Source organism: Bactrocera tryoni, chromosome 1 (assembly GCF_016617805.1).
Source record: "Bactrocera tryoni isolate S06 chromosome 1, CSIRO_BtryS06_freeze2, whole genome shotgun sequence".
NCBI classification, from domain to species: Eukaryota; Metazoa; Arthropoda; class Insecta; order Diptera; family Tephritidae; genus Bactrocera; species Bactrocera tryoni.
In genome coordinates, this window is record NC_052499.1 from 89,486,566 (window position 1) to 89,496,002 (window position 9,437).

The window sequence follows — 9,437 nt, forward strand, 5'->3', positions numbered from 1 at the left end:
ATTAGTATTGTATCTGCTGCCAATTTCATGCATTAGTTCTAAGAATCGCAGCGACTACGTAAACAACATCGACACCGGCATGCGAGGCGTAAACAGAGCTGCGTGCACTGCAATTGCAATTCGACTGGCACAGTTTCACGCGATCGTTTGTGTCGTGAAGAGCGTTTGTTTCTACCGCCACTTTTTCCACATTTGGGTGTGCCGATTCCACAGCTCTCCCCGTCTTTGTGCGTTGCTTGTGTGTATTTGACTTCGTATATGTGTTAGAAAAAGAGAAAAAGCAAAGTTCACAGCACAAAATTTAAACGAAAAACTGCAAAACTGCTTCGGTTATTGTTTACAATCAAAAAGTCGCAACAAAGATGTTGCTACACGATTCAAGGAAAGTGGGCACCTATGACACGGAACTTGAAAGGACACGCCTACAAATACAACATATTTCGCAATGGTTGAAGGAGAACCCTAATGTAAATGCCAATAGCGACTTTGGGAATTTGCTGTTCTTTTTACGAAGTTGCAAATATGATTTGGAACGAACAAAGAAAAAAATAAAACAGTGAGTCCGGAGCTAATATTAATAATAGAGGGGAAGGGTTTGCATGCCATTGTCTTATTTATATTTTTATTATATTGATTAAGTCATTAGAATCATCAGTATTACTATCATGATGATTGCTAGATTTTGAAAAAATTAGCCGTTATACTCGTACATATGTACATATACTTACATCTGTATGTACATAAGTAAAGTGTTTTCACGCCGAACTGTTGTGAAGTTTCTGAAATTCAGAATTTTATTGTGATATAATAAACCACAAATATGTTTAAGAGGAAATATTTAATATTCAACCAAAGATCAGAGTCTTGTAATATATTAGCAAGAAATCAAGTCGTTTTACATTTACTCATACGAAATTTCATTATTTATGTACTTATGTATGATCTGCTTGCATACTGTATCATTAGTCGAAAATTAATTTGTTTCATCAAGAAATCGAAATGAGTTTTTTTGTATATAATATATATAATTTGTACAATATTTAAGCTTTTTACGAATTTGAAACTAAAATTCAAATTTGAATGAATGTTTTTATGACTGTTATTTAATGCGATTTTGCGATACTCTTTTGTTTTTATAGCTTCTATCAAATGCGTGCGGAGCGTGTAGAGTGGTTCGCCAACAGAGATCCCTTTTTACCAGAAATACAAGAACTTTTGAACCTGGGTGTATTTCTACCAGTCGATGGTGTTGATTCAAAAAATCGGAAGGTGGTTATAATACGTGCTGCTGCGCACGATCCAAAACTGCATTCTCAAAATAACGTTTTCAAGGTGAAATAAAGTAAAACTTTATGAACAAATTTAATATAAATTTATTTTCTAGGTCAGTAAAATGGTCTTAGACTTACTACTAAAATTCGAGCCAGATAATTGTGGGCAAGGAATTGTGGGAATTTTTGATATGACGGGCGTTCAGTTGGGTCATGCTCTGCAATTGAATCCGAGATTAATAAAGCGTTCTGTTGAAAGTTGGCAAGCTTATCCATGCCAACCAAAGCTTTTGGAGTTTATAAATGCGCCTACTCACGTGAATATCTTTCTGAATACTTTCAGGTAACTATTATACATTTATAATTGGTAAACCAGTTGTTATACTATATTCTCCTCCATAGATTATTTATGACACAGAAAATGCGTTCTCGCGTTGTTGTACAAAAACGTTCAACTACAGTTGTGTGTGCTAAATTACCGAGAGATATCGGAGGAAACGGACCCAGTTACAAGGAACTTGCTGCTAAATGGAAACAACTAGTGGAGGAAAACGTCAACTTCTATCAGGAGTATGAAAAATACAAAAGTATGTTGCCAACTTGAACCAATTTCGTAAACCATCGAGAGAAGTAATTACAAATATCACTCGTTCGCATTCATTCCTCTTAAAACAAATACTTTTTGTTTTGTTTAGTGTTTAGCAGTTAGCAAAATAATATTGATTAAGGTTAAGAGTACTAAAAATGGTAATGAAATATAAAATGGTAGTGTATATATGCTTTCACACAAAAAGTAAGATATGATTAAGTTTAGATTGTTTAATTTATTGTAGCTGTAATTTACATATCCGCATACATATGTAGGTATATGGGTAGTATTTAATACTTTTAATTCATATAAATATGGTATATATATTATTTCTAAGCTGTACGATTACATTGTTAATATAGGTATTTTTAGATAAATGCTGTATATACTTGTATGTGTATAAATTAAGTATGAAAATATATATATGATATTTCTTAATTTTTATTAGTATTAGCTTATGTGATAATATTTCCAAAATATATGTTTCTAATTTACATACTTATGTATGTGTACCCCTTTAAAATACACATCTTTGTATATACTATATTGTGATATACTAAATTAAGTATGAAAATAAATGTAACCTTGCTGGTTCTGAACTTTTCGCACATTAATATTCGAAAATAAAAGTATGTTTTCACGAATCTACAGGGGAGTTTTAGACAAAAATTAAACTACCAAAATATCCTGCACTCATGCTTTAGCTAAACTCTTGACCGAGTTTACCCTCTTACTAGTTTTCTCTTCAATAATATTGGAAATCGTAAATATACTTATATATAGTATATATGTATATATATAAGTACATTTAAATGTATCTGTTTAACCGTCATTAGTTAAATTAAATGTAAGTTTCCTGTCAATAAATGTTTCTAATTTACAGAAAGGACTTTATAGATAACGCAGATTTGCAATACAAAATTTAATCGCTTATATTTAGCGTTAGAGGTTATATTTATTTATATTCTAAAGTTTTATACATTTAGCATTATGATATTTATAATTATACCTTACTAAAATATATTGAGATGGGGTTTATGCATATTCATATTGATTATTTTACTTTACACTCATGCATGTAAGTACACAACAGTATTACGGGTCTAAGACTTTATTCATGCAACTATTGTTTTTTTTTCACTTGTAGTTGCTGAAAATAAAATTGGGAGTCATGTCTTAAAGGTCTCTTTTATTCTTTATTATTTCAATATCAATGTTTTCGTTCCTCTTGTATAAGACAAATGCTTACATATAATTTTAAATAGAAAAAGTTATATCTACATGTATATGTATACGAATGGCCATTAAACCTTACTATTTTTTATATATATAGTCAGTTTTTGATTTGTTGAAATTTTTCGCTCTTTTTCATAATTCAACTTTTTTAACTCATTTAACCATAAATTGATAAATATTCGATAATATGGCGCTAGTGAGTAGTTTTAATTTCGGCATGTACACCACATACACCTATGATAAATTCTTTCTCCTCCAATGAATTAACAAGTAATTATTCATGCTTGTTTGCATCTTTTATATGCGAAATGTTGGCATTAGCTCTAAATGAGTACATTTCTAAGTGTTCTTTTAAGAGGACCTTGAAATTAGCATTTTCAAAAAAACCTTAAAACAGCAACTAACATTAATTACAAATAAAATAGAATTGTTTATTGCATTTGTCGCTGTAAAGCTACTTCAAAAAAAATTATTATAATATAAATATTTATATTTAGAGAATAAATTAAAAATTCTAGCTTTCAATTTTAGTAGTAGTAACAATGTAGGCTGCAATATACATATACTTGTTGCACACTTGCGCTTACATTATTCTAATTGTAAAAATTAAATTTTAAATCGTACGAGGATATTAATAGTTTTGAGGTTATTGAAATATAATATTCAACGAAAAAATGTACGAAACCTTCAACATATGTTTCTATTTTCAAGGTCTTCCAACTATTTCTTAATGTATGTGTACGTATGTATGTATGTTAGTGTTGATTTTCGAAGAGTGTGTTCCTTAATAAGATCGTTCACACTCAAAACTCCAATTGCATCCCGACTTGCAATGAATCCTATATTTGCCGCTCATCTTTAGCTGTCAACTTATCAATAAGTTCCTGCAGTGGAGCTAGTTCGCGCCGATCAATTAAGTTAAACTCTTGAACGAAGAATATAAAGTGCTTAAAGGATGTATTCAAATGTGCCTCTTCACCTAGAGTAACGACTTCCGAGAAATGTTGATGGTATATATGTGCGTAAACTCGAAATAAACGTTTCAGAATAGTTTTCGCTATGCTGAGAAAATTCTTTGGAAACGGTATGCCTATTTTCGATGGGAACAGCGTCTCATCGTCTAGTTGGTCTTGCACCCACGTCATTAGGTAATCAATATACTTAGGTGCACTGCATTTAATAGGCTTCTTCACAGTAAGTCCATCCGCCCAATGATATTCATACTTCGGTCCTGCAGACATAATAACACAACTCTCTTCGGTACAAAACTCAGTAATAGTACCATATAACATATTTATTTGGTTGAAGAAATCGACAGCTAAAATAGTAATAGATCCGTAAATGCATGATAAGCTATAGCAATTTAAAGTCAACTTACTATTAACAGCGACCCATTCATTAAGGTCTTCTCCATCCGGCAATGCGACAGCATTACGTAAATTACCAGAACCCAAAGTAGCAGCCGCATGTTTCATTAAATCATATTGGTGAGTACCTTCTGGTATATTTTTTTTTGGCTTAAAAGTTTTGCTTGAACGTGACCCACTAAATAAAATTAAAAATATTATTATTATAATGATTACCATAATATATAAGTAACACGTATTGAAATGATTGGTTGATTTCTTATTGAAAGGTTTAACTCATTGCAATGTTACAACATAGAAGATATTTGTTCCATTCGTTGATTCCCAGTTTAAGTGGACAAAGTTTCGGTTCGGTTTCATTCGAACAAACCTCGAAGCGAATATTGAAAGTTTGAACTTAATTATGGCTTAGTATTAATTCCTCAATTTAAGAGATTACTAGCTTAGCTTGGCAAGGCTATTGGAGCTCTACGATTGCAACGCTGGGCGCTGGTTCAGAACGGTCTGTGTGTTTTGTAGAGTTAAGAAGTCCAGAATGTCAATGTTAATACTGAGTATACCTTTGTCATTTACTACAGTCCATTGATATTATTTTCGCCCTTGACTACAGAATTAAATTTATGGACAAGAATGAAAAAGTAGTTGGGTACTTATTTCTATTTACTACATATGATTAATAGATTGTAGAGATTAGTATAAGGCTGCACAATTTATATAAAGGGAAATAATATAAAAAGGTTTATCATAGGAGCAATACTTACAATAGAAATTCCATGACTTTATCGTTTTCGTTTAAGCGATTTGTGTGTTAATTAATATTGAATACAAATACCGTTATGTCGTGTATAGAGATCGATCGATGTTGGTTTTTGAATTTTTAAACTTTCTTGCCTTATATGCCTGCTATTTTTATTCACCGATTTTAGATTATATTAAGCAATTTCACACGAGTATTAGAAAATATTAAAGTGGCTTTCAGGTAATACACTTGAGGTGTTGCTGTTACTTGAACAGAAGACAGTGGGCCCGACCACAAAGATTTACATTTATGTATATTTGTGTGATTTACGTAAAGTGAGTCTAACATATATATATGGCTTAAAAACGTATCGTCTGCCAATCGGCTCTGCTGTTCCGTCGCAGCTGATGTCGTCTTCTACAACTTTATTCAGCGAAATCTATAAAATTAGTTATACTCGAAATTCAATCAAATATTGTATATAACTTGCAACAATTTAAATTCATTTGAATATTGCTATATTATTAGACTGTAGATGATTTATTTGCAAAATATTTGTAACACGAAGTCAAAATACACCTCACTATTCACTCAAAATCACAGTTGCCACACTTTTTGTATATACTCAAAACAATAAACTATTAAAAAATTAGTCAAATTTGCCACACTTACAAAATTTAACCTCACATTTATACTTAAATCGAAAAGAAGAAAAATTTATTTTCGTAGATACGGTTTTTGTAGTTTTCCGCTTTAGATATTATAAAATAATATACACAACAAGTTATTCAGGTTCTCCTTCATCGAATCTATGATACATGTTGTTTCTTCTTCAACAACATACAAAAATTCACCTCATATACCGTCATTTCAAAATAATCTAATATCAAATACAAAAATCTTTTATGTTGAATTAAACACTTTTATAAAATCTATGCCTTAGGAATTTCTTAAAGTTTCAAACATATAGAAAAACTGTTCGGAAACTTCGAAAATTTCGCGTGCCCTTAAATGTCTCAATTAAAATCTTCACAAATTTTTATAGGTGACGTTTTGGATTACAAATGTCAAATCCTCAAACTATTGTGCAAATGCAAAACACGTGGAAAATTGTATAGCGTGCTATTTGTGGTCTAAAATACTTTGTAATTGTAAATTGTGACATATTTTGCTGTAAATATGGTTTGTAGCAGTTTTTTTTTTATTTTTGTAATACTTTATTAATATAACATTTGTATGTTTAGTCGCAACTATACGTCCTCTACGAACATGCTGCGGGATACTCCCTATTTTCAGTCAAGGAATTTGAAGAAGTATCTATGTTTCTTCCTCAAGTTGAGGCATCCGTAACTGATATAGCAAAATTCCATTCGATTGTAAAATTAGTTGGATTTTCTCCTTTCAAAACAGCAATAGCGGCATTGGAAAACATTAACGCTATATCTGAAGGTATTGCACCTCAAGATTTGTTGGTATTTTTAGATGATTTCTTCTCAAAGTTAAAGAAGAAGAAATGTACCTTAGGCATTGCGGATGCTAAGTTGGGAGCAGCTATTACTGAATCGATTGGTGTGCAATGTAGCCATTTTGGAGCTGTACCAGAAATATTACGTGGTATACGTTTTCATTTCCATCGGCTAGTTAAAGGTAAGCTTTTTTAATTGATATCTAATATAAATTTAGCATAAATTGACATAAGCAATATATTTTAAGGATTTACCGACAAGTCTGCGGGAATAGCGCAACTGGGTTTGGGTCACAGTTATTCTCGTGCCAAAGTAAAGTTTAACGTTCACCGTTCGGACAATATGATAATACAATCCATTGCGCTCTTAGATCAATTGGATAAGGACGTAAATACTTTTTCAATGCGTATACGGGAATGGTATTCGTACCATTTCCCAGAGTTGGTCAAAATTGTTCCTGATAATTACTTGTTTGCCAAAACTGCTAAATATATTAAAGACCGTAAAAGTCTTTCCCAAGACAAATTAGAAGAATTGGAGGAAATTGTAATGGATTCGGCAAAGGCGCAAGCTATTATAGACGCCGCAAAAATGTCTATGGGAATGGATATTTCAATAGTAGATTTAATAAATATCGAACTATTTGCAGAACGAGTGGTTCGTTTGTCTGAATATCGAAAGAAAATGGCAACGTATTTGCACAATAAAATGGAGGCAGTGGCACCAAATTTGCAATCTCTGATTGGTGATCAAGTTGGGGCACGTTTGATTTCGCACGCAGGTAGTTTGACTAATTTAGCTAAATACCCAGCCTCAACAGTACAAATATTGGGAGCGGAAAAAGCACTTTTCCGTGCATTGAAAACACGTTCAAACACACCAAAATATGGATTGCTTTACCATTCATCGTTCATTGGACGTGCTGGATTAAAGAACAAAGGCCGCATATCTCGTTTTTTGGCTAACAAGTGTTCGATTGCATCCCGTATTGACTGCTTTTTGGAGAAACCGACGAGCGTTTTTGGTGAAACACTAAAGCAACAGGTGGAAGATCGTCTGAAATTCTACGAATCTGGTGAAGTACCACGTAAAAATATAGAAGTTATGAAAGAAGCCATTGAAGCAGCAGAAAAAGAAGACAAAAAGAGTGTTACCGAGACACAAGCACTAAAAAAGAAAAATAAGAAAAAGAAACGCAAAGCCGGGGATGTGGAAAACGGCGAAGTTACTGAAAGCAAAAGCAATGGAAAGGCTGAAGAAGCAAATAACACAGTCGTAGAAGAGAATGGCGGTGAAGCTGGTGAAGGAGAACCTAAGAAGAAGAAGAAGAAAAAGAAGAACAAGAATAAGGACGCTGAGGCTTAATTGTAAACAAGTAACCCCTCGTTAGGTAATACAAAGTACATAGTTAAGGGAAGATTACATTTATTTGCCTCATAAATGTATAATATAAACTTTATAACATTTAGGTTATTATTATCTGCTATTGTCTTTACATTACGTGGTTGGGAAACTACTTTTGAGGGACTAAATTTTTTTGCAAACCTAAACAAGTTTTGATATAATAGCTGAACATTTTGAATAAAGTACGGAAATATTATTAATCACAATTCCTTTTCCTTTTAATTTTGTAGAGAAAAATTAGTAACCGGATATATTAAGTTTGTTACGAAATTTGTAACACCCAGAAGGAAGCGTCGCAGACCCTATAAAGTATATACACTCAGTCCTTTTTTTACGCGATTTTTGGTTCTGCCACTAATCGCGTAAAAAAAAATCGCGTAAAAATGGTTAGTTTTCCAATATTAACTGACGAATTGGTTCCGAATATAAAAAATATCGCGTATAACAAAATATACGCGAAAAAAAATATTCAAAAACAATACAATAAGTTTCAAATTTCAGACTTATGACTTATTCATTCATATCAAAATAAAAAATACAAAACAAAAACCATATATAAAAGAGAAGAAAATAGAAAATAGGTACATTTATTGAAAAAAAAAACCGTTGAATGCTGTTTAATCACTGTCATTATCCGTAGTGGAAATTATTCTTAGCCGCTTATTTTGATGGCCGGCACTGATATCACTAGAATTTGTATCAGAATCAATAGTAAGAACTATGGATTGATGTTCTGATTGACTTAGCATCTCCGATTGAGTTTGCACCATAAATTCAGTTAATTTTGTTTGAATGCTTCTTTTTGGACCCAATAAATTCCGATGTAGTACTTTATATCTTAACATGCAGAGACTCAATTCTTTTTGAAAAATTCGTTCACGTTCGGCATCAGTATCATTTGCTACAAAATAATTTTCCAATTCTGCTGCAAGTTTAAGACCAAGCAAAAAACGAAAAAGAAAAAGCAATCGCGTTAAAGTGAGAAATTCGCGTAAAAAAAGGACTGAGTGTACATATATAAATGATCAGTATGTTGAGCTGAGTCGATTTAGCCATGTCCGTTTGTCTGTCTGACCATCCCTCCGTCTGTCTGTATATATACGAACTAGTCCCTCAGTTTTTAAGATATCGTTTTGAAATTTTGGAAACGTCATTTTCTCTTCAAGAGGCTGCTCATTTGTCGGAACTGCCGATATGGACCACTGTAACATACAAACTGAGCGATCGGAATCAAGTTCTTTTATGGAAAACTTTCACATTTTACAATGTATCTTCACAAAAGTTGGCACAGGTTATTTTCTAAGATAATAATGTAATATACGGAAGAAATTGCTCAAATCGGCTTACTGTAGCATATAGCTGCTA

General features: G+C 32.2%; 3 protein-coding genes across 3 annotated transcripts; 2 read left to right on the plus strand and 1 right to left on the minus strand.

Moving 5' to 3' along the window:
• The first annotated feature begins 79 nt into the window (after positions 1-79).
• Positions 80-2,803, plus strand: LOC120772242 (retinol-binding protein pinta). Its single transcript, XM_040100741.1, has 4 exons — positions 80-556; positions 1,140-1,332; positions 1,385-1,614; positions 1,674-2,803. The coding sequence occupies exons 1-4, from the start codon at positions 363-365 to the stop codon at positions 1,873-1,875; spliced, it is 819 nt and encodes a 272-aa protein (XP_039956675.1). The 5' UTR covers positions 80-362; the 3' UTR covers positions 1,876-2,803.
• A 570-nt stretch (positions 2,804-3,373) lies between these two features.
• On the minus strand, positions 3,374-5,790 carry LOC120772249 (MOB kinase activator-like 1). The gene is made up of 3 exons (XM_040100754.1): positions 5,225-5,790; positions 4,475-4,641; positions 3,374-4,414 (listed from the first exon to the last, which is right to left on the minus strand). Exons 1-3 carry the CDS (start codon positions 5,236-5,238, stop codon positions 3,936-3,938), a joined length of 660 nt encoding a protein of 219 aa, XP_039956688.1. The 5' UTR covers positions 5,239-5,790; the 3' UTR covers positions 3,374-3,935.
• Positions 5,791-6,274: 484 nt separating this feature from the next.
• LOC120782524 (nucleolar protein 56) lies at positions 6,275-8,278 on the plus strand. The gene is made up of 3 exons (XM_040114833.1): positions 6,275-6,384; positions 6,447-6,849; positions 6,916-8,278. The coding sequence occupies exons 1-3, from the start codon at positions 6,382-6,384 to the stop codon at positions 8,031-8,033; spliced, it is 1,524 nt and encodes a 507-aa protein (XP_039970767.1). The 5' UTR covers positions 6,275-6,381; the 3' UTR covers positions 8,034-8,278.
• The last annotated feature ends 1,159 nt before the right edge of the window (positions 8,279-9,437 follow it).

Coding starts and splice junctions, on each gene's coding strand:
- LOC120772242 (XM_040100741.1), top strand. CDS start 363: ATGTTGCTACACGATTCAAGGAAAGTGGGCACCTATGACACGGAACTT. Junction 557..1,139: donor ACAAAGAAAAAAATAAAACA/GTGAGTCCGGAG, acceptor TTGTTTTTATAG/CTTCTATCAAATGCGTGCGG. Junction 1,333..1,384: donor CTCAAAATAACGTTTTCAAG/GTGAAATAAAGT, acceptor TTTATTTTCTAG/GTCAGTAAAATGGTCTTAGA.
- LOC120772249 (XM_040100754.1), bottom strand. Junction 4,415..4,474: donor TGAATGGGTCGCTGTTAATA/GTAAGTTGACTT, acceptor TTACTATTTTAG/CTGTCGATTTCTTCAACCAA.
- LOC120782524 (XM_040114833.1), top strand. Junction 6,850..6,915: donor TTTCCATCGGCTAGTTAAAG/GTAAGCTTTTTT, acceptor ATATATTTTAAG/GATTTACCGACAAGTCTGCG.